This window comes from Montipora capricornis, chromosome 6, assembly GCF_036669925.1.
Source record: "Montipora capricornis isolate CH-2021 chromosome 6, ASM3666992v2, whole genome shotgun sequence".
Lineage (NCBI taxonomy): Eukaryota > Metazoa > Cnidaria > Anthozoa > Scleractinia > Acroporidae > Montipora > Montipora capricornis.
Window position 1 is genome coordinate 11,245,758 of NC_090888.1, and position 24,107 is coordinate 11,269,864.

General features: G+C 38.1%; 3 protein-coding genes and 1 pseudogene across 3 annotated transcripts in view; 1 reads left to right on the forward strand and 3 right to left on the reverse strand.

Moving 5' to 3' along the window:
- LOC138051522 (NLR family CARD domain-containing protein 3-like) overlaps positions 1-24,107 on the reverse strand; it is a 269,326-nt gene that overhangs the window by 99,829 nt on the left and 145,390 nt on the right. The gene's annotated exons all lie outside the window — the stretch shown is intronic.
- LOC138051530 (uncharacterized) lies at positions 2,827-8,150 on the reverse strand (annotated as a pseudogene).
- On the forward strand, positions 8,348-14,540 carry LOC138050887 (micronuclear linker histone polyprotein-like). Its single transcript, XM_068897146.1, has 7 exons — positions 8,348-8,773; positions 11,308-11,369; positions 12,176-12,270; positions 12,381-12,481; positions 12,793-12,968; positions 14,014-14,184; positions 14,486-14,540. The coding sequence occupies exons 1-7, from the start codon at positions 8,348-8,350 to the stop codon at positions 14,523-14,525; spliced, it is 1,071 nt and encodes a 356-aa protein (XP_068753247.1). The 3' UTR covers positions 14,526-14,540.
- LOC138051528 (NLR family CARD domain-containing protein 4-like) lies at positions 15,631-16,977 on the reverse strand. Its single transcript, XM_068897753.1, has one exon. The coding sequence runs from the start codon at positions 16,960-16,962 to the stop codon at positions 15,646-15,648; it is 1,317 nt and encodes a 438-aa protein (XP_068753854.1). The 5' UTR covers positions 16,963-16,977; the 3' UTR covers positions 15,631-15,645.

A 24,107-nucleotide genomic window follows, 5' to 3' on the forward strand; every position in this document is an offset into this window, starting at 1 on the left:
ACTCAACCTTGTACCCAAGACAAATCTACCGGGGTTAAGATTGTTTGTGTATGCTATTTACTGGGTTGCCAGTACGGCAATCCCAGTCGGAAAGTGAGTGGCATTTGTTGGGTGTTTTTTTTTCTTTTTCCGTGTCGATAAAAGTCTTCCCTGTCACTCCCCTGCTAAGTGGTGTCTAAGTGGTGCATAGAACCTTCTGCTCGTATTTTCTTAGGATAGAGAGGGAAGTGGAAATGCGTAGATTTCTCTGGTGGACACAGTAGAATGATTAACTTAAGCTGCAATGGCGTCGAAAGTTATGTAACGCGAATGGCGTTTTAGTGGATCTTTAAACAAAATATACCCTTCTGGAGCTCAATAATGGAAAGTCAGTTGGATAAACTAGGCAGGTGGTGAAAAACCAACACCAGGAATCTCAAAAGCGACGAGTAATGGACTTCGACAACAATCTATCGCCCGTCGAGCCGAAATCAAAGTGAGCTGTATTTCTAAAATAATGTTTTACCAAGTGTGCTGTTATGTAGAACACTGAAACCGAAATGGAAAATTCTCTGATAACTTATGGGTTCAACAAAGACAGAGAACGAATCGAACACCTTACGTGGATCTGTGATCAACTCGTCACAGTCTTCAGGTAAAAAAAATAATTGGAAATGTGACAGCCAAGAATTATTTGAAAGAAAGCTTGTCGTGTAATTTGTGCTTCATTATTCAATGAAAAGGTTCTCCATGTAAACGGTTTGACCCTGAAATTTAGTTTGTTGCAATATTGCGCATATTTGACACGACTGAGTTTCTTCTCTTCCCGCACGTAATGAAATAGAAGGGGTTTTTGCCTCTAATAGCAAATATGTTGTTTGTTTCAAAAAATTGTTCCCTGGAAAATGTGGCCTTTATGAATTCATTGTGTTATGATATGGGAGCTTAACTGGATAGCTTTTATGCAATAGTAAAGCATTTTCTTGTCAAAATGAGGTTAGCGTCTTTCTGGTGTGTTAACTGAATTAAATCGTGAGTTTGTATTTGCCGTCTGCCGCGTAACCTTGATTTCCACTCTCAAAATTACCTTCAGAACCTACTTTTTGCGTAGAATAAGCTCTTAGAATGATGTTCTTGTTTTGCATAAAGCAAGCCAACAAAATCTGTACCTTGCTGACTTTGCATTTGTTAGCGTTAATAGTATTTTCGGTCCGATGCTTCTGTTTTATTAGGGGTATATTGTTTTGGTCTCCCATCCAGACACTAATCCCGTCGAACAGCGCTAACTTCAGTGAACTTTGGTATTACAAAGCTGTCAGATGCTCAGAGGGCACGCTTAAACTTGTGGTGAAAAGAAGTTGTGAGGGAACTTGAAAATTATCAACATGTCAGCCCAGAAGCCAATGTTTCTCGCTTCTCTTTTATTTGTTATTCTTCAGAGACTGGAATGCTGTAGTTCAATACCACACAATTCTAATTTTCTGTAACGTACCACAGGCAACCCAGTGTATGCTTCACGGAAGCATCTCCTTGCATTATAATGTAGCATTCATATTTTAATGATATGGAAATACCTGGAACAAAAAAGTTCCATTCCCAAGGGGTCTGAATTGGGTACAACATTGAGTTAGCTGACTAGGTCAATAGACCACTTCGGAAAATACCATAATATTCTTTGTTTGTCCCCCTAAATTTTGCATAAGCATTGTTTCCACTTTCTCTTGGGACTTACAATGGTCCCAAGAGAAAACAAAAACAATGCTTATTCAAAATTTGGGGGTCAAACAAAGAGTATTATTGTATTTTCCGAAGTGGCCTATAGAGGCCACAATTCTCAAAATTGACATGACAAATCAAAGTCGTTGTTCCGGTCGCATGAAATTTCATGGTCATTTTCTAACATAAAAACCTTTTTCATTTTTTGGGATAAAAAGGTTCTTTTGTAAGCCTAGGAGGTTCTTATATGCAGGGGTTTGCTGTATTGTGGGTTCAGTTGTGTCACCATGACTACCCCATTTGTATATTTACCAGGTAACAATTAAGGCGGAAATAGCCGCTTATAACCATAAACCATTTTCTTTCTTAATCCCAGCCTGCCCAATCAATGAAAATCAATATTAAGAGGAAGATTAAAGTGACTTGACTATGGACTTTCGTCGATTTTTATCGATCATAAATAATTGGCTGCCAATTACAATTGATCAATAGATATCAATAGCAATTAAGAGATCTTCAATTGTGACTATCGATTTTCAGCCATTAATAAGACAAATTTATATAAATCGATTGATGATTATCGATTATATCGATTTTATAGTGTAGTAATCGATGACTTATTATCATTGGTTGGGTATGCCGGGCTTAATATATATCTTGCAATAACCGGTTCTTGATAACAAAGAAATCTAGTGTTATGCAATGGTTAATGCAGTATTGTATAACAGAACAGTCAGAGATGCTCTGCTAAATAAGTCTTATGAAGCAAAATATTTCTACAGTATGAACAACATTAGCAAAAAAAAAGCTAACTAAAAACCAGAAAAAAATCTGGCAATCATTGGGTATCTATTGTCACTGACAATTTAAAATCCAGTGGAGTACTTCACAGCTAAGGTTATGGGCAAGGAGAAGGGGAAGGGGAAAGATAATAAAAATAATAAGGTATAATGAGAACCATTTTAGGATGCCCAGCAGCCTACCAAAATCATTAACAAAAACATGCAATAATTGTAAAGCCTATTTGGATGTTAAGACAATTTTTTAAAATTTTAAACTTTCAAATTAATTATATGAAAATAAGTGATACATATAATAACAATATATCTAAATAATTATTTGTTTATTACTTTCTGTTGAGTTCTAGTATTTCACAAGTAATGAAAATAAAACCCACGTATATGGCATTTGTGAAAGTCTTCAAATTGCATGAGTGCAACCAAGATTTCTTTGAAAACCCTTGGGATTTAATGAAGAAAATACAAAGGCATTACTAACCAAATCCTTCACAAGTGTGACTTAACATTAAGAGGAACTACTACAACAATGTTTTCTTTACCATTAGGAGTTCTTAAGTTATAATTTAACTCAGCTACAACACAAACACTATCAATTCTTGAGACAGGAATGAAAGCTGCCACTGATTCAGCTTCAAATGAGGGCAGACACACTTGAATTGGTAAACCAAAATAAAACCTTGCATGTGGATGAACTTTATACCAGTGAACACAAGCAAAGGTGTATGGGAGGTCCAAAGTTGCACCATTAGAGGACTGGACAGTCACAGTGTGTTTGAAGAAGTATTGTATAATCCCTGCAAAAGAAAGAAAAAATATTGGTATGGTAGGTACATTATTTTGATAAGAACTAATAGGCTACACTGTATCATTTTCTAGTTTGGTTTCCCTTACAAATCACTTTTGTGCCAATGAATTACATGTATTTATAACAGTTCTAAAAAAGAGAAATGAGCCTGTCTACCTGGACTTTCAAAACTGTATTTTTTCACAATTAATATGACTTAAATTTACTGATGTGATAGTACTGTCAATAATGGTCACAAACCTGCAAGTTTATGACTTTGTTACTTCAACAGTGAAAAAAAAAACCTATTTAGAATATATTATAATGACACTGTTCGTGCATTTCTTCACCTTTAATCAAAAGTAAACTACACTGTAACAATATTCCCAATCCAAAGGTTCAAAAGAAAATAAACTAGACAATATAAAAGTAAACGTAAAATCAAAACAAACAAAAAGAACATGCACTTTGATATGATAAAGGTTCAAGAATAAAAGAAATAATTCAGAAACCTTTTCAATCATACTTTTATTGTACAAAGCATGCAAGACTAGAGAGCAGTATAATACCTTCACTTATCACAGAAACCCACCTGGCCTTAGATCTTCTGAAGTTGTGTCTAATCCACTGGAACCATACCATCGAGCCATTATGCAAGCAGATCGTTCACTTCGTGAATACCGGGAGTCAAGTTTCTGATCGTACAGCTGCAGCTGAGAGAACTGGCAACTCAATTTGGGAACATAAACAATACAATCTTCTTTATGCAGAAAAGTGTACATTTTTGTCAAGGATTCAACTTCATTATCACTCATGTAAATTTCCTTGACTGGAGACGACACTCGAATGAAATGGCTGTCAAGGAAAGACAAATGAAAAAGGTCTGTTCCAGTACTAGCTTTAAGCTGGATACTCTTTCTGTACTCATCTGGCGTCATTGCCTTCTTCTTTGTCATTGCCAATGAGCCGCTGTCTACAGACACTAACATCTCTTTAAATCCAACAAACTCAATTGGCCAAGACATGTTCCTTACTTGCTGCCGCTCAATAAATTTTCTCATAAGTTGCACTTCAATCTGGTGGTTGTTCACATGCATAGCACCCAAAATGCCATTGTAACGTTCAAACGAAAAACACCAGAAGCCATAGACAGGACCAAAGTCAAGAATGCATTCACATGAATGGCAATGAAGATGCATGTTTGGCGTCACAACAGATGTACCATACAAGTCTTCAACAGTTCTGCAAAACTTGACGAGGAGCTCATCTGCAAGTTTTACTTCAGAAGTGTTGATAACTGTTGAACACAGTATGTGACAAGCCTTCACAAATAATTTCCAGCATTGGAGATGTCTATCTGGTAAAACGTCCTTTAGAGCAAAGGTTGAAAATACCAATGCCCAGTTCTTAAACTGGTCAGCAGTAAAGCCTTTAAAGCTGGATGCAATCTTTGATGGAATTCTTCCTATACTATAAGTAACTTTGAGCTTGTTTACTCGCTTTTGAAGCACTTTAAAGTCTTTTTCATCCAGCAAGCTTAACTCTTTCCACACCTTAAGCATTTTTCTTGTTGTGCCCAGCATCAAGTTGTGCATAGGATCAATGACAACAAAAGAAATAAAATCAAAATATGGAAGGTAAATCAAGGATGAGAATCGCACACCATAGGCACTCTCCTTTGTGTCACGTCCTTTCTGACACAAAGTACAGCTAGCTGACAAAATTTGGGTCCAGTTGAGGGGCAATCCAACCAAACGCCATCCCAGAAGTCCAATAGCTCATTCACCAGAGGGTCCAAAAATGGATTCACATCTCTGCTTGGTTCGTGTGGGCCAGGAATAATCCCTACAACGGCAATGTTTTCTTCTTTATTTCTTTCCTGTGGTGGCAAGTTCAGAAAACTTAAATAAATCACCCCAACACTGTATACAGAATCCTTGTATGGCTGAAACCAATCAAGATTCAACATACATCCGAAAGTGTTAGGGGCATCAAAGAAAGGCTCTCCTTTTCCATTCTTGAAATTTTTCCAGACCCTTCCATCATACACATCTCCAAGAAGGTTGATATCCCGAGGGTGCTTTTTATACTGCTCACATTTATCAGCAAATCCAGGCCGTTTAAGGAATTCTTGAAGGGTTTTCTTCACTGAACGGTAGCAGAAAACCCTCTTTGCTTTTAAAGTCAGCTCTCCATGTTTTGAACGTGTAGTTTTAAATAGAGATGCTCCACATGGTTTTCTCTGAGCTCTTTGTGGATGGCGTGGAAACTCTACAAAACTGCAACGCTCACCCTTCTTTCTTCCATTTACCAGAGTACGTACACATTCCTCAGGTTTGTAACATGAACTGCACTTTGGACAAACAATGAACTTTTCAAAGTCATCCCTATTTACTCCTAAAAAGTTCCTTACCATATACAGTGACTTAGGCAGCAGGTCTGATATTAGTTTGAGTTTACTACAATGAAGCAACCTTGAGAAAAGTTCCAGCAGCCTTTTCAAAAAACAAAACAAAGTGCTCACTGCAGCATCTGGTAAGTTATGCATGATTTTCCAAGTCATAATGAAAATAATTACAAGTTTGATGAGTGAAGTGCTCAATAAAGATGATTTCTTGGATAGCACAGACTCATTCTCATTAGCAGCATTATCCTCATCAGATGACGTCATCAGGTTTTCAAACTGCAATTCTGCCTCATCATCAGTTTCTTCCTGGGACAAATGTTCAATAAAAGATGTTCAATAACTAAACTAGAAACTAAAAAATGCATAATTTATGACCCAAATATTTTGCTGTCCTTAATTAATATTTAACTTGGGCCAGGGTCTGAAATTAATTTTCTTCTTTAAAAGAAACCAAATGGTGACTAACCAAACAATTTTAGGTTGCCAGACTAATTTTGGTTGACAAATTTTACCCTTGTTTTATTTTTTTCATCCACATTCAAATAGCAACGGATCTTGACAAAAATAATTATTATGAGCGTGACTTCAGTCACGTTAGACACCATTTTTTTCTTCTACACTGTACACTATGTTTTTATCCAAACCAGCTATACTTCTATTGAGGTAAGTTCGAATCATTCTCAATTCATACTGTAGCTTCCATAATACATACAAGGGCATACACTGTACATATACTCTCTACATACAAATTTTGTGACTGGTTTTGCATTGACTTGATGAGTTAAAAGGAAATGCACTCAAGTCAAACATCAGCAGCCAATCACAATAATTTACATAGTAAATTAAAGCTATACTTAAAGCCAAACTGTAACCAGAGCTAAAAATCAAAAGGGCAAAATTGACTTTGGATGTATCAACTATTGCAGCTGTGCAAGAACCATCAATATATGAAACATCCTTCTTTAAAATCAATCAATAAAGAAATAAGTAAATGTAAGGTTGACTTACATAAAACTCTTCCACACTGTCTGTTGACTCGGCAGCAGAATTACAATCATCCACTGACACATCTAACATAAAAATTAATAAATAGGACATAAATTCTCATATTCTAGTCAAATAATTTTGAGTGAACAAGAGGGACCAAATGTTTTGATTCCGGAGTCGCCATCTCACATGCACTCAACCTTCCGTTATTACTAGCAAAAAATTATTATAAGCACTTATACATACACCGCAGATAATAATTTTATTCAGATATTAAAGCTTTGACAATCAATGAAACTCAGATGACAATCAATGCTCACCCATATCAAAGAATACAATGATGTTGATAATTGGTGAATAATTTAATTTGTTATTTTTCGTGATTTCGATGGTCATTGATTATTGAACGCCATCCTCAATTGATTAAATCATTCAAAGAATAAAATCGATTCTGCAATTGATTGCGACTTTAAGTCCATCAAATTGTTTCTCTGCTTTCAGTGTTTATAATTTCAACAAGTAGCAGTGGCACTTCCAAGACTTTTCAGTTTGGGGGTGCAGGGATGGCGCAGTGGTGAGAGCACTCGTCTCCCACCAATGTGGCCCTGGTTCCATTCCTAGAGTCATGCGTTTAGTTTGTTGGTTCTCTACTCTGCACCAAGAGGTTTTCTCCGGGTACTCTCGTTTCCCCTTTCCCCCCCCCCCTAAAAAAAAGGAACAAACAATTAATTTCTGTTTATGGTATCCTTTTTTAGTGCTCCAGCACTAATACAACTAGTCACCTAAAGTTCCTTTACTTTGCTTTTCAGAGATTGTAACTTTCTTGTTTGTTTTTGTTTACCAGGTTTATACCATGTATCAGGCAAAATTAATGAATGAAACCAATACCTCCAATCGAAAAGATCAATATAAATCATCTTCATCCTTCTAAATCAGTCGGAATAGTGAAAACCCTCAGCTGCAGTACCAAAATATACTCTCTACATGGTAATTCTAATTACTTTCATTGTCTACCTGCATGATAATTCATGTATACTTAGAAAGCAGAAAACTCAAGCTTATATATGCTGATGAAAAGCTTACCGAGGTCTTCTGGATTTGCAGGGGATTCAGGGTATTCATCACTTGAATAGTGAAATTCCAGGTCACTTGAATCAGAATGGAAATCGATATGTTGCCTTTGCAATACATTGGGTGTATCTATAAGCGAAAAATAAGCTTAATGTTAAATCTGGTTAAATACAGCCGCAGCTTTTATAGATGGGAGAGCAGATCAAACACAAACAACACTTTGTTGATCAATATAAGACATGCGCTTTACCTGTTATCACTGTTGTCTTCCTTCGTTTGTGTGCATTGTAAGTCCGGATTGAGACTAAACGATCACAATGTTCGCACAATCGCTTTTTCGTTGTCGAACTATGTGCACTTTTATCATTCGCGGGAGACTTGTTACATGTAGGAGCCATTAATCACTTTTCTAAGTTACACTGTAGATGACATCGAGAAGAAAAGTTGGAATAAACAGAGGTAGAGAGGCCTGGCTACATAGCTGAAGCGGCAGCTTTGAATGATGGGCTTGTGGCGGGAAATCAATGGTATTACGGATTTATCACGAAACCGTATTTTTCAGTTAAGCGTGCTCCTATCGTAGTCTTGTTTGATTTCGCAAACATGTCTCAAACTTTCAGCTCGTTAAACCGCGGTAGAGCTAGCAATTTTTATTCAGCGCCTTCAACTCCGACCTGTTCGAGCAGTTCGAGTTCGAGAGCAAGTTCTATTAACAACAGATTGAATCGATCTTCGTCAAGTTCTGCTAACCGGTCTAGCGACTCTACTCCATTGTCCTCACGAGAGAACCGGGAAACGATGCAACAAGTAATCGCTGGTCTTGCAGCCTGCCAAAGAACCGTAAAGGAACTTCTACAGTCCGTGAAAAGTTCAAACGAGCGGATCGAAAAGCTGACAGACAAAGCAAATGCCCTTGACGACAAAGTGAAGACTTTATCACGCACCGATCTGGAAGACGCTGATGAGTCTAGCAGTGGTAATGGACGCGCAAAAGAGAGAAAGAGGCCTAAATCATTTCTTGTCGTTCAAGTAAGTATACTTGTTATCGTAATGAATGGCTCAGTAACTTCGAAACACCGGAAACCGGTGTTGGGTCACGCTGCACGCAATCAGTCTCATTGATTCCAACTTAGATCGTTCCAACTTAAAATGAAAGGTTTACCGCTAAGCCGACATGATCGCGTCGTTGAGTAAAAATGGTAAATGATTACATTTTCAAGTCTTTAGGGCTAAAATCTGTTTTAGATCTTAAAACGTAAGTTAAAAATTCAAATCTGTGATCCTTTGGCGTTGTTACCCAGGTGAGAATTTTTTTTTGATTAAAAATGCAGCTGACACTTTTGTTATGGAAGCACAACCTAAATCTTGGTTTCCATAAGATCGCAAACGATCGCGGATTGCAGATCTCAAAAGATTGCAAAGAAGGTTTTCATATGATCGCAAACAATCGCAAAGCAAAGTTTTTATTGCACATTTTAGTCGGAGGAAATATAGAGAGCTTAGGCGCGCGATGATGGCAACCGGAAGTCAACTGTTTTGCTGTTTAACTTGTCTTCACACCACCTCATTTCTATTGTTAAGTATTTTTTGACTAGTAGAGACGATTAGTTTGAGAACGTGGGAGAGACCACTGACCAGGCATGCGAAACGTTCACTTCCTGTTTCTGTACGTTTTATGTTAGAGCAGCGCCAAACGGTCGCGGAAGCTTTTGTTTCTAGAAAACGTGACTGTGATTGCTGCATCTCATGGGATGCGTTTCTACAGTTGAGCCCAAGTCTTAAAAGTCTGGCTTTCGGGTCAACACAAGAAGTTCTTATCGAAGGTCATTGTGATTTCTTGCTTCTTGGCTGTTTCTTTCGTTTTTTTCGAGTAATGGTATATGGATGTGTTAAAGTTTCGTCATACTTTCCAGGTGTCAGTTTTTTTTTATAACGTTCTTGTTTTGCCAGTATTTATGCTATGACAATGACATAAACATCATTTTGATGCTTCTTGGATGTAGTTTTGAATTAAAAAAGTGTTCTTTTTTTTGAACCTTAATTTTTTCTACATTAGGTTCTCAAACCAAACGCAGGTAGTCCTATTCTAACAATGATTATTCTGATTTTTTCAAGCTATCGATTTTGAGGTAAATTATTTTCAACCAGCGGTGTCTGCGATTTTCTATATATTGCGGTTTTCCTTTGTTATTTTCCATCATTGTTGTCGCCCTCCGATAATTCGTTTTCTCTAAAAACTCCGAGTGTCGACATTGTTCTCAACCTGTTGAAAAAGTCGATGAAAAGAAAACCACTGAACTTGACAAGATCCCTAGTAAGTTATTAAAAATGGCAGCTAGTATTGTTGCACCCTCACTAACAGACATACTCACAAAATCAATCCTCACGGGAATCTATCCAACTGAATGGAAATTGGCTACGGTGACATCGATTTTTACAAAAGGCTTAAAATCAGACCTAGATAATTATCGCCTGATCTCCGTTATCCCGCTAGCCTCAAAAGTGCTTGGAAAACTTGTCTATGACCAACTTTATCATTACCTAAAATGATAATAAACTGCTATCAACTTACCAGTCAGGGTTGCGTTCCTTACATAGAACCCTCAAAGCTTTGCTTGTGAGCCGACAAATAGCGGGTATGTTAACATCGACAATGGCTTCCTGAATGGAGTCGTTTTCATTGACCTTAAAAAGGTATTCGACACCATCGACCATGAAATCATTTTCCGCATGATCTCATACTTTGGGGCCGACCAGGCAACTATCATTTGGTTTCAATCGCGCCTACACAATCGGACCCAAAGATGTAATGTAAATGGAAGATTGTCATCTCCTCGCATTATTACTTGTGGGGTTCCGCAAGGCAGCATATTAAGTCCCTTCCTTTTTTTAATGTATATTAACGATCTTCCTAAGTGCCTCCGCGAGGCTTCCCTGAGAATGTTCGCTGACGATACCAATATAACCCTAACTGCAAAAACTCTCTAGCAATAACTCCTGAACTTATCAAACCTGTGACGAAACCTTAAAAAAATAACAACCTCAAATGTACGCAACTATTGAGGGCTGCTTTCCATTCAACGACCGTAGTTTGTCTTCTGAGAAAAACGTAAATTCTGGATAGGAACTTATTAATAATTTTCTCGCATTTCGCGCGCTAAATCTCTTACTCTTCTGACTTCTATATATCTGGTCGAATGTTGACTCGCAAGCCTCGTTTCTGCGCGCTCTGAAACGAACACTACTGCAATGAAGGCTGAACTGTAAAAACAGCCATATTAAGCCTATGAAAGTAAATATGCGTTTGTTTTGCATTTGCATTGCTTCGTTCTGAGTGACTGGCCAGCAAAATTCGCGCAACTTCCTCAACGATCCGCGATTGTCTGCGATCATATGAAAAACGAGTCTTAACTGAACCAAGTCTACTTTACAAACGTAGTTTACGGAGCCAAAGTTAATAGAGTAAGGATAACACACGCTTTTCCATGAATTAATTTTGCCTCGTTATCAGTTTACAACATTTTTCTCAGTTTCACAGCTTGTATTTGGTCGTCTGTTTTTAGGAGGAAGTTCACAAGCTGCACAACAGCAGAGATACCACCAAGCAGTACAGAGAAAAGGAAGTGTGAGTAATTCTTTTAAAAACTTGAACCATTGTTCAATCGGCAGGTAATTTTTTAAGTAGCTTACGTTCATACTATATTTCAACATAACGTTCTCATCACTCTCCGTATTCTTATTCCGGAATAGGGTCAATCGAACGCACCCTTAGGGCCGATTTACACGGCACGATTTTTGTCGCATGCGACAAGCTCACGACGGGCCTACATGTACGACATGACTTACAATTGCCGCAGCGTTTTAAAACATGTTTTAAAATGCTACGACATTTTTCCTGACGTACACAACAATTGTAAGTCATGTCGCGGGCCTGTCGTAAGCCGTTGTCGCATGCGACAAAAATCGTACCGTGTAAATCGGCCCTTAGGTTACTCTCGACTCTTGTACGTTTTCGGGTACCGGCATCAACTCTTCTGTTTTCCCGCCAAGTAATCGACTCTTGCGCGCTGTCGGTTAATTTAATGTCATGTGGCCCAGCGTTTTTGTTCTTTGAGCAGTAATTTAAAAAAATTCCAACCAAATAACCTGCACAGTTAGAAAGAAATCCTTGCATAGGTGCGTTATAATCTTCTCTCAATCATCACAACTTGATTACGCACTCTGAATTTCCAGCTCATTCAATAGTTTTACAGTATGTAACAGGCACTACATGAAATGAAATATAAATTAATGGGAAAGGGGTAAGAAAAATAGGTTTCCTCGATTGTCTCCCCAAAATAAAAATTGTCAATATTTTGTTTCGTACGGAAACATTTCCTACGCCGCTGGTACTGTACTGCAGACAATCTAATACTTTTTTCACCATTGTAGGGTCAGCAGTGTTCACAACAAAAAGGTCACTCAGCTTATTGTAGAAGAGCTTTGTCGCCAACCGGGAAGAGGATTTGCCAGAGCTGTTGTTGAAAGTAGGTAACAATGCAGCATACAGTACAGCAAGTCTGCAAAGTTCAATCACTATTGTAAACTTGAAAAAATGACACCTACTTGGACTAACAAATTCCTTGTTTCTTTGCAGAAACAGCCAAAAAGTACCATGAACACATCCGCAGAAGTGCCTTGGGAAAAATTACTGACGAGATTAGAATGAAGAAGAGAATAAACCTTAGAAAAGAGAGGGTAAGCGATATTTTTACAAGAACTCTACAAAGTTACTCATTCCGTCTGCCCATGACGTAACTATTACTTTATCCTACACATTAGGGCACATGCTGTCAAGTTCAAACATGACATTTATTTGCGGTTTTTTTTATAGTGCATTTTTTTGTTTCGTTTGAAAAGCTTTCCTCTTTCCTGTGAAACATATCAATACTCCTTTTCTTACGGTACATGTATATACGTATATTTATCCAAACCGTCTTAACATCCTTCTATAACTAAGTCATCTTAGTCAATCCGTACTAAAGACAAGCTTTCCTTTTTTGCCACAGAAATACGAAAGGAGAAAGTGCCAGGTAAAGGATGAAAAGGAGGCCCACGCCTTTTCAAAATTGACGAAAGAACACATGTCTACGGACGATGATGCTAACAGTAGTGAAGGTGAAGAGGGATGGGTTTCAAGGCCCCCTAGTTACAGAAGTCAATTGCTGACTCACTTTCTAAACAAGTAAGTAATACTGAAAAATACAATAAAAAGGAAAACGAAAAGTCCTGTATCAACTTAACTATTGAGAAGAATTGCAAACAGTAGAAATAGTAGTAATAGGCCATTCTCACAACACTCGCTGCGCTACGGTTACCTGGCTATCCCAGACAATTTCTACATAGTAAAACGATCAAGCGAAATACAGAAAATGCTTTTTAAAGAATACCAGTAGGCGCAAAACTCTGGAATGAGATGATATATACGTGATTATTTCCAAGGTAATGTCCAAGGGATAACAGCTTTTAATTTAAAAAATTTATTTATTGTTATTCTTTACTTATTGTAAACGTCTTCTGCGTTTAAATATGAATAATTAATATAATTTTCAGCGGTGAATATAAGAATTCGGTGTTATATTCACCGCGCTACCCGATAAGGCTTGACTCTGAGGCCATGAGGGCGAGAGGAATAATTGTTTTAGTAAAATCCAACTAGCTGGTCAAAAAAATATCGAGACAAAACATCTTTCGCTAGTTAAAGCTAGACTTTAATCCTTTTCTGCGACCAAAACATTACAAATATGGCCGGCGCTTTCGCTACTGGTGGGCTATAACAAATAGCCTATTAGTAGCTCAACCAATCAGAACGCAGCATTGACAATAGACCACTAGTTGGATTTTACTAATCAGCATTAGTAGATACTAAAACAGTGGATAGCGTTGAACTCGCGCGCTGATTGACTCGTCAAACTCCGGATATCCTGTGCTATTTACCTGCGAGCAACTCAGGAAAAAATGGCGTCCCGATTTGCATCCGTGACAAGTGAAGAAAACATCCAAATTAATTTTTGTGGTGTATATTATCTCACTGTTTTGTATATACTAAAACAACTATTCACCCCAGTGCCTAGATTAGCTCTAGCTGCCTGCGGCCCCTTGCTTAAGTTAAGAAAATATAAAGATTGTTGTTGTTGTTGTTTTTGTTAGGCTTCTTAAACAACTTTATTCTGCAGGCTAATTTCGTTATCGTTGCTGTGGTCATATGAACGTATTTCTCTTTTCTTTAGACTCGATAAGAGATACCAAAAAGCTGAGAGCTCAGTAAACAAGCGATGGAAGAGAACAAACGCAAGACAAGGGGAGAAATCGGAAAAAGAGCCTCCAAACGGTACGCCCAAGTGGGCACTTTCCGATGAGTGGAAGGCCCTCCTTGAACAAAGAAAGGAGGAGGCGCAGAGGTATGTTAAATGTTTCATGCACTTGACTACTGAAAACAAAAAAAAATTATAAAAGGACGTCGATATAAATCTTATCTAGCTGGCCGGCTGGCCTTCGACGTTCTTTTTCCATAAATATCTACAAAAACAGGAAAGTGGCACGATTTACTTATCGACTATGGCTTCTATTAGAAATTAATTAAACAAACAATGCACAAAACAACAAAAAATATAAGTCGAATTTGATTTGCGCTCTAGTTAACAATTTCTAATAACTTCATTATGTTTCAATGAGTTAAACAACGTCAACTTTCATTGGCAGAAACGATGCAGATTCCGAAGAGGAGGAAGATGCAACATGAGGGAAGAGGAAGCGGAAGATGGCGAAAGTTCAGGAGAGGATACTGAATGGGAAGAGACAGAAAATTAGCCTAGTTTTACTAGGGTTCATTGCACAATTTCACAAAGAGATAGGAAATTAGATTTGTTAATTTTTCATTGTATGATTTCACAAAGACATGGAACGTTAGGCTTGTTGTAATAGGTGCAGTTTGTTTCTTAAAAAAAAAAGACATTTAGGTTTCTCCTTTTATCATGTTTATAATAAGATTTTGAAATGATGGTAAATTAGGTTGAATACAACATTACAGTTGGATTTCTATATTTCATGATGTTTCTGTGACGAAAGGTGCTATTTGATATAAATAAAGCAAAATATTTCATTCATTTAAAAAACTTGCTTATCTTCTACATTCATAGTTTAGGCAATGCGCTCTTTTCTCTTTTTCTAAGGCCCCGTTCAGATTAGTTGCCCGTTACCAGGAACGGGTACTTGTCTGAACACGCTTTCGTCAGTTCCCGAGCTTTCTCCCCTGCTTCCCTGCGTTTCAGTCACGACAACGGTGGCCGGTGCAAAGTGGACGAAGAAAGAAATAATTGCATTGTTAGAACTGGGGTGTCTGAACAACTTCCAGTTTAGTGCCCGGACAAGGTGTGGTTGAACGGTCATCTAGTCTCAACGGGGCCTAACACCTCTCTCGCTATACGGCCTTGAACATCCTTTATCCCTCTATTTAGGTCCCAAGATTCCATTTATATTTTGGATTGTGGGAGGTTGGGTAACATTATAATGTCTATATTACATTTGAGAATAAAAAGCAGTGTCCTGAATGCAAGGAGTAAAAACAAAAAAAAGATATGAGTCCGTAACACAGTAGGCGCTCCCAGTATATATCCTTCTTTTCGCAGTATATACTGATATGAACCCTGAACTATAAGGAATCCACCAAAGAGTATTAGAATCCGTATACATACCTCCTATACAATTCCAGTATACCTTATGACTCACACAGTATACATAATGTATACTGACATGTATACTGAAATATAAGGAATTATGCTACATATGTATACGGTCCTGCTATTTTCTTGGCATACCCTGACGTATACTGGTTATTATACAGACCTTGCACATCCTTATACTTACCGTATACCACAATGTATACTGACTGTATACGCCCCAAGTAAGGGTCCGTATACAGCATATTTTACGCAGGTAAACATAAGCACCTGTTGAAACTCCTTTAGATATCTTGTGTCAGCAACTAAGCCATCAGGATTAATTTCCTCGTCGATAAGGTGGCAACTTAGATAAAATGCAGCGAAGAACTCCTGAAAGCTCTTATGTAGGAAGCCATAGCACAGGTTCGGTCTTCGTTTGCTGCGTCCAGGCTGAGCCGACAGAAATCCCAATTCAGGTATTAAGCTGCTGGTACCATTTTGGAATGCACTGTCATCGAAATACATCTCATCGTTGAGCAAGCCATTCAATGCTATACAACCAAGATGCTTCAATTCAGTGTGGTATAATTGTGTTAGGTCTTGGTCTGTTTCTGGTAATTCTTTCTTTCTCCTATACTTTCTCAGCACACACTGCACTATTTCGTGGTAAAGCAGAGTTCTACCTTTCGGCAAACCTCCTTGGAAGTCTTCGCAAAGGAGGCAAAGAAGGGCTGTATTTAATGGATTTGCAGTTATTTCGCGAAGGCTCTCGTCTCTCCACAGCTTGTCCAAGAGCTTTTGCGCCAAATGCCTCTCGGTTTTGAAATATCTTCGGATAAAATCTTCAGCATCGTTTTTGGTAAATCCTTCGACCTCTAGCAGGGTGTCACAGAATTTCCGTAATGATATCCCAGTTTCATGGCGAGCTGTAACCACTAAGTAACATTTTGAAAGCATTCTTCCTTGAATGATCTCTTTGTAGACGGGTAATTTATGGGTTGGCAACTCATCCAATCCGTCAAGTATCAGCAAAACTTTTGACTGATGTTCCCAAACGAAGGTGAAGAATTTCTCTCTTTCTTCTTTCTTTATGTCTTTTGGTAAAAGCTGGTCATCAATAGCCTCCCGTAACTCAGAGTTAATGTCTTTACATTTTAACAACAGCAATACTTGGACATCAGGAAATGGATCATCAGCTTTACAGTTCTTGGCCCAGTCGTAAGCAAGCTTGTTACAATAGGTTGTCTTTCCCACGCCTGGCTGTCCTTCAATCAAAACCTTTCTGGGTTGCGAACATTCCTCATGCGGTTTGAAGATTTCCAACATGTTGACAATGGAGTCAGTCTTCACCCCTCGCTCTTTTTTCCTGCTGACCATTTTAAGCCTGGTAAAAATGTTGTCAAGATGGAATCGAAACTCTTCGCACCACGGGAATGGCGCAAGCCATCCTTCGCGCCTTTTGTACAGTTGTCCAATAACGTCGATAAAGTCAGCCGCATCTGAAAGAGAGAAAGTCATTACTTGAAAATAAAAACGCCGTTGTTCTCCCAGCGTTAAATACTTGAGAATGATACTTACACTTTAGTTGTGTTGAGGTCGACTGTACTTATAATTGATAGTGAAATATGTGAGAGAGAACTTCGGGTTGTGACGACTTTAAGTGTGAATGACCATCGCAATTCAGTAAGTTCGGCAGTTGCAAAGGAAGCCTAAAATTAAATTCCAGCCCTGGACTGGACTTGAACCCATAAGCATGTGATTGTCCTACGCTGCTCTATCATCTGATCTCTCAAGCCATTGGGAAGTGAGTCCGTTGTGCGCTCATGCTATAGACATGTATCTCCGATGGCTGATATGGTAGAGCATTGCAGCACAATCGCACAGTCATAGGTCCGAGTGCCGTTGAGACCTGATTTTTTTTTCAGGTCTTCTTTGCTTCTTTGCAAGTCCCCCTAATAATCCAGTGATCACTTTCGCTTCCAGTCAGTACAAATAATGATGGATTAAAAAATTATGCTCAAAATATATGCAATTACAACAATTATTTAGGAAAACTGCCAGTTGGCGACGTCATCGTCAATACTTATCTCATTATAATGCACTACTGTATTGATGACTCAAAAGATAGCAAGTTCCTTTGATTCAATTTTATCAAGAGCTATATACCCTCTACCTAAAGGCCCAGTAATACGGCAACATTTTTCGCGCAACAATATTGCGTTGCAAGTTGAGATGGTTTGTTGCGCGTATTACCACCTCCTTGCGCAACAAATTTTCATGTTGTAAAAAGTAAAAGCTACGTCTACTTTTTGCAACATAAAAATTTCGTGCGCAAGAAGGTGAGATAATACGCGCAACAAACCATTTCAACTTGAAACGCAACATTGTTGCGTGACTAGTTGCACAAAAAATGTTGCCCGTAATACTGGGCCTTAAGTTGATCTGAGTAAATGCAAAACTTATGACTGTGTGCACATTTTAGATACCCTTGCGGGATTTCTATCAGTTTCTGTCAATCCATCTCATGAACAGACCATTTCCGAATTCTCACGGCTGGACTTGATCTAGCATGAAATGGGAGGCTAATGCGGGCAAATATTTTCAAATGCTAATGCCCGCATTAGCCTCCATTTCATGTTAGATCCACTTCAACCGTTAGAATACGAGACTGGGCTATTATGCGATTCTTCACTGTACCTTTATTCTCTCCATGCTTAGTATTCGAACTGTCTCCCTGCGACTTCAACTGCTTCAGCATTTCTTTAAACAGTAAAATAAAGGATGAACCAGTGAGCGTTACTTTTTGTGTATTTTGAAACCGTCAAACCTTTGCTAAAGTGCCACTATGACGAAAATCCTATCTTTTCTATCGACGCCATTTTAAGACATAAATAAGTAGTCTGAATGAGAAGAAAAATGGTCTTCACTATTTTCAAATATCTCTTTTTGTTCCAGAGAAATTCACGTTTTTTAAATATGCAAATTAGCCAAGTGATGACGTCATACACTCAATCAAATTGTGATCAAATATGATGATGATATCTCAGCCAATTTCCATCAGAAAGGGTTGATTCTTTGCAGTAAGATACTAAATGTGCTCCGCAATTTGAGCTTAACAGTTTCGTTACCATGGCAACATACTAGGTTCAAGACCTCTCCAATATTAAACGCATTTCTGGCCACCTTTGGCGTTCTATTTTCATATTTGCAAATGGTGCCTCATGTACATGATCCAACAAGCATTTAAATATGTTAGCTTGAGTTTGTGGCCTTGTTTAACGTTTTTCGAGCTGAAAATCACTTACATATTGAAATCAAGTGAGTGGGGACTGGAAAAGAGTGAGTTGCCATGGGAACACAATGTAGGCTAATAGAGTGCAGAACTATTAGCCTACCAAGTTTCAATAGTCTGCGCTGCAAATTGGCGAAGATAGCTCTTACTATTTAATATTGGTTGATTATAACATCAGTCTCATCAGTCATCTCATTTTCAAACTTAAATATCTCTGGAACTAATGCAGGTATTTGCAAATGGTAAACGGCCACGTATGTCATTCTCTAAAATCGTAAGTCTATCTTGATTAGTAGTTGGTAGGTTGCCTGCTAATGATTCTTACGAGCTATGTACATGTATTTCACTCCACGTAATAAAAAATGCAAAAGCAGTCTTGCAAAAAAGAGCAAAAAGTGTCAAAAACACCCAGTTGATCGTTTGCCTCAGTTAGTTGTGCATCAGACTTGCGCAAAGAAGGTTGTGTGGTTAACTCTGGCTGGACCAACACTCAGGGTCTTTAAACAACCGAGGAGGAATTTTTACCTTAAGTATCAATTGGATAGCAGATATTGACACATTATCACGTGTCACAAAAATACTGTAGTCCTTTTGTTTCTATTTTGGAAGCCAATTGGTTGGTGTTGGTTTTTGACTGACCTATGCACGCTTGGGTATAGAACAGACATGGAAAAGGTGTTTGTGTTGAATTGTTAGTCAGGTGTTCGTTTAGGGAATTCAGGAGAATCTGATGAGCTTGGTTCTTCAATTTCAATTGAAAATGACGTACTATCCAGATTTCCGTCAAACTTGGCAAAATTGATATTCATGCACAGGACATTAAAAAAAATGCAGTAATAAGATGGGGTCACCGTTTTTCTTTTCGCGCCGCATGCACCGTATTTTAAGTGTTTTCAACCGAATTACGCGAGGAGCGTTCTGTAGTTAAATAGCAAAAGATACTGAAAATTACTGAAAACTTGAGTCTACTTATTTGTCCTGGCAAAAATCTTTCAGTAAAGTGATTTCAAATTGCTCAATCTTGCAAAATAAGAAAGCAAATTGGACCGCTACAACGTCACCTCACACTCAGTGTCTGGCTCTAACTGCAGTTTTTACGTCATTTATATATAAAATACAACAACTTCCAAAATTCTACCATCCAACTTTTTTCTCACTAAAATGTTTTCCATGTACCTATTACGAGTAAATAACATCATTAAAAAGAGGGGGTCACTGTGCTTGTTCAGGAGAAAACAGCCATTCCTTGACAGATTAAGCTTGCCGTCAGTGAAAATCCGCCATTTTATCAATGTGCGCGAGCTAATGCGCGCGCGCCAATGACGGAAGAAATAATGCGCAGTAGGGTTGGCGGTTGCGCAATGCAAAACCAGGGGATCACCTTAATTTGCCAATCATCATCATCTAGCAGCCCTAGGGGTCGGGGCACACTCAACCACTTTCTGCCATACCACGTGAGTGGTTGAGTAAGCATTAATATCTGCAAATAGTCAAACTTTGCTCCTACCATGTATCACAGTCATTGTCCAATAAAAACACTAACATTCACTCACAAAATAAGAGCCATTTACATGTGGACCTACCTTCCATCTCACAGAGCTTGTCCATCATAGGTTTTGACATTTCTTTGGGAGTAAAGAAACAGTTATTAAGTGACCCTTGGAAAAATTTTTGCAAGAAAAAAAGAAAGTGGTTCTTGCTCGATCCCCTCAGTTAAGCTCAGTTAACTCAATAAGTCAATGAATTATCATCCCATAATAATGCCAAGACCTAGCAAAGGGTACAAAGGAAAATATAACTTATAGAGCGTTTGTTGCACGAAGACCGTTGCACACGGATTATTTTGATGTTGGCAACAGAGAAGAAACATTGGGGGTCTTAGTTTTCGGAAAAGCGCGCACTAAAAGCGAACACTAAGACCTAGCAAATAGTATAAATAATTTGTTATGGTAGATGGAATACCATATTTATTTGCCCATACGATGAAGGGAATATTCAGTTTAAAACGGGCTTCCCCTTATTGCAGATGTTTAAAAAAACAGCAATATCAGCTTGAAAGGTTGTCACGAAACCTTCGGCTCCCTAAGCACTCTGGCAATGGTCAAAAGAAGCGAAAACAAAAACCCCTTTGCATCTGTAGCGAAAAAGAATATAGCGTCTGTTGCAAATGCAAATATTCGTCTTATGAACGTAAGAGAGAAAAAAAATGAAAGAAAAGAAGTGGTCTGAGGTTTCACAATAACCTGTTAAATGTTGAGGAGCTTATTTGTTACTAGTATGCGCGTGCTAGCAGTCAAAGATTGCTGAGAGCTGTTAAAGAGGAAAGAATGTTGGATCAAGTCCAGACAAAGCAAGAGGCACCTAAAAGGAAAGAAACTGAAGGACTCCTTACTGGAGCACAAGATCAGTCAAATATTGCTGAGAGCTGTTAAAGAGGAAAAAATATTGGATCAAGGCCAGACAAAGCAAGAGGTAAGAACAGAAAGGCACCTAAAAGGAAAGAAACTGAAGGACTCCTTACTGCAGCACAAGATCAGTCAAAGATTGCTGACAGCTGTTAAAGTGGACAAAATATTGGATCAAGGCCAGACAAAGCAAGAGGTAAGAACAGCAAGGCACCTAAAAGGAAAGAAACTGAAGGATTCCTTACTGGAGCACAAGATCAGGTGCTCAAACCAGGTCCAGAATTGGATTGACAATGACAATGTGTCACCTAATCCTATGTGTCAGTTGTGAGCAGAAAGGGAGGAAATCATTTACTAGCAATAGAAAGTAAGAAACTAGCACAAAAGGAGTGTAAAAAGTTCTGGGAGATTGCATGGGATCGCGCAAAGCCTTTGCTGGAAAGTTTTCCAGAAGTTCAAAAGTTAAAAACAATCCCATTAACTCATAAAATATGAGTCATTTACATGTGTCTGCCTACCTTCCATCTCACTGAGCTTCTCCTTTAAATGTTTTAACATTTCTTTAGGAATAAAAGAGACAAGCGTTAAGCGAACTTTGAAAAAACCTTTCGAAGGAAAAAAAGCTGGTTCTTGTTGCATCCCCTAACATTCAATAAGTCAATATAATTTATGAACTCACCATGTGTCTGTTTTAGTGTGTCTTTGCTGCAGCCCTCATCAGTTTCAAGCCTTTTCAGGACGTCTTAATCAAATCAAATAAATGGATCAATTATTCATTCAATACACCAGAAAATGACAAATTATACAAAGGAAGTTACGAAAGCATACATGGGCCATACATGAATACATACAAAGAGGGGTGACAATAAAAATATTTATAGATTTCTATATAGAAAGTGATATAAAAAAGAACAAAATAGTAAAACTTATTCCATAGCCCCTAGCCATTAAGTGCCCAAAGCACTTTACATCTTTATTACCATAATTGATTACCATACAACGTATATTAAAATGCCTTGTTTAATTTTCAATTTAATGAACAATGAAATAAATAAATCACAGAACTATTACAGACAAGACGCCTACAAGGGCTACCCGTGAAATGAGCAAACAGTTAACACAAATTGTTCAACTACAAGTAAACTTCGGAAAATGGCGAGAAATTACCATTGTAACTTGAAGTTGTTTGTTGTAGTAACTCATTAATGCTACTAAATTTGCAAATCCAAACAACGAAGCCCTATTAGCGGGTTATCAGGATACGGGATTATTTATTTATTTATTTATTTATTTAAGGGGACTTTATTCAAACCCCACAGTTTTACTTGCTTCCTTAACTCCATTCATCCAAAAATTACAAGATCAGCCTTAAATCATCCGAAAAACTTATTAAAAATCACAGTTCAACAACTTATCATCCTGGGCCAGCCGATTAACGCTAATCTCAGGTTTAAAATTAACAAAGGAGTTTTATTCTCTACTCCCAAATGCTGTTCAAGGCTGATATTCAGGAAAACGTTACATTAGAAGAAATCAATCTTGAAAAACAAAAACAAGCAAAGGAAACTTTCACCAGCACGTTGAAACCATGAAACAAAAGTTTACGCTGGATCAAGTTAATCGGCTTCAGAACAACCGGGCCCTGTATTCGAAGTACGGTTCCGTAATCTTGGTTTAGTTCCTTGCAAACTATTTAAATCTGCCGTGGCGAAGACAAAAAGACACTTGTTCCCTGAAAACTACTTAAATCTGCCGTGGCGAAAACAAGAAGACAACATCTGTACTCCATTTCCCTCAGTGCTCAAAAATCTAAAATTCCGTAATTGCGTGTTCTACAGTCCAGTCCAAAGTTCAAATTTTACAATTCCATAATCTTGATTTCAGTATTATTGATACACAGTTTTATGGAAGAGCAATACTAGTCAATCTTAAGTCAGGTAGATGCACTATTGAGATTTCTAGTTCTTCAGCCATTACTATAAATCACAATGTACATGAATGGTACTTGTTCTATTCAATTAATCAACACACCTTGTACTTCTCCAATCATGTCCTTGGTGCTGTCTTCATTTGACTTCCACTGCTTTAGCATTTCTGGAGTCAAACAAAAAGCAAGATAAATGAGTCAATAAAGAGATTGGCATTGGGTTTTTACTGGTTTGGTTTAATATTGACCCCTTCCCTTCATTCATTCCCTCCTTAGAATGACACTCATAGCTATATTTAACTTTGTCTGATAGACGACAACTAAAAAAAGGCTAACCAGTGTTGGGTATCTGCCCATACGGCAGCTATGGCCTGTGTCAAGAACTTATTATTGCATGTGCACTTATGTTAGCCCCTTATGGTGTGACTAAACCAGCAGTAATTCAGTGTGATGATTTTCAAACTGGACTTCAGGTGCAACCCTCTTGCATCAAAAGCACCCAGTGCTTTTCAGTTCTCATTAGATGACCCAAACTGTCACTATGCACAATCAGAAAACTAGCTCAATTTTATAGCCTATGTGTGCAAGAAATTTGACCAGTACCGGTACATCTTTGAAAGAAGCAATGCAATTGTGCAGTTCAACCATAAACCACTGGAAACCACACTTAAAGAAAGCCATCCACAACCATGAGGTCAAATAGATATCTCACTCATTTTTAAGGTCAGGCATACCTTCTAAACTTTCAAGCTTTTCCTTTTTGTTCTCATCATCTATCTTCCACTCTTTCAGCAACTTTTGATAGTGCTCCTCGACAACAGGATCCATGCACTCAGTCTTCAAGCGGCTAATCGCACTGGAATAAGATAATCCAGATCCAAGGGAACGTAGGGCATAACTTATGTCCTGCCATAACATATTGAATGTTGCATCATCAACAGAAGCTTGGCTTGCATGAGCATAAACTTGGTTTCTGTAATACTTGATCCTTGCTATGTTTGCCTCACGACTGTTATTGCCAGGGAGAGGAAGCTTGTCC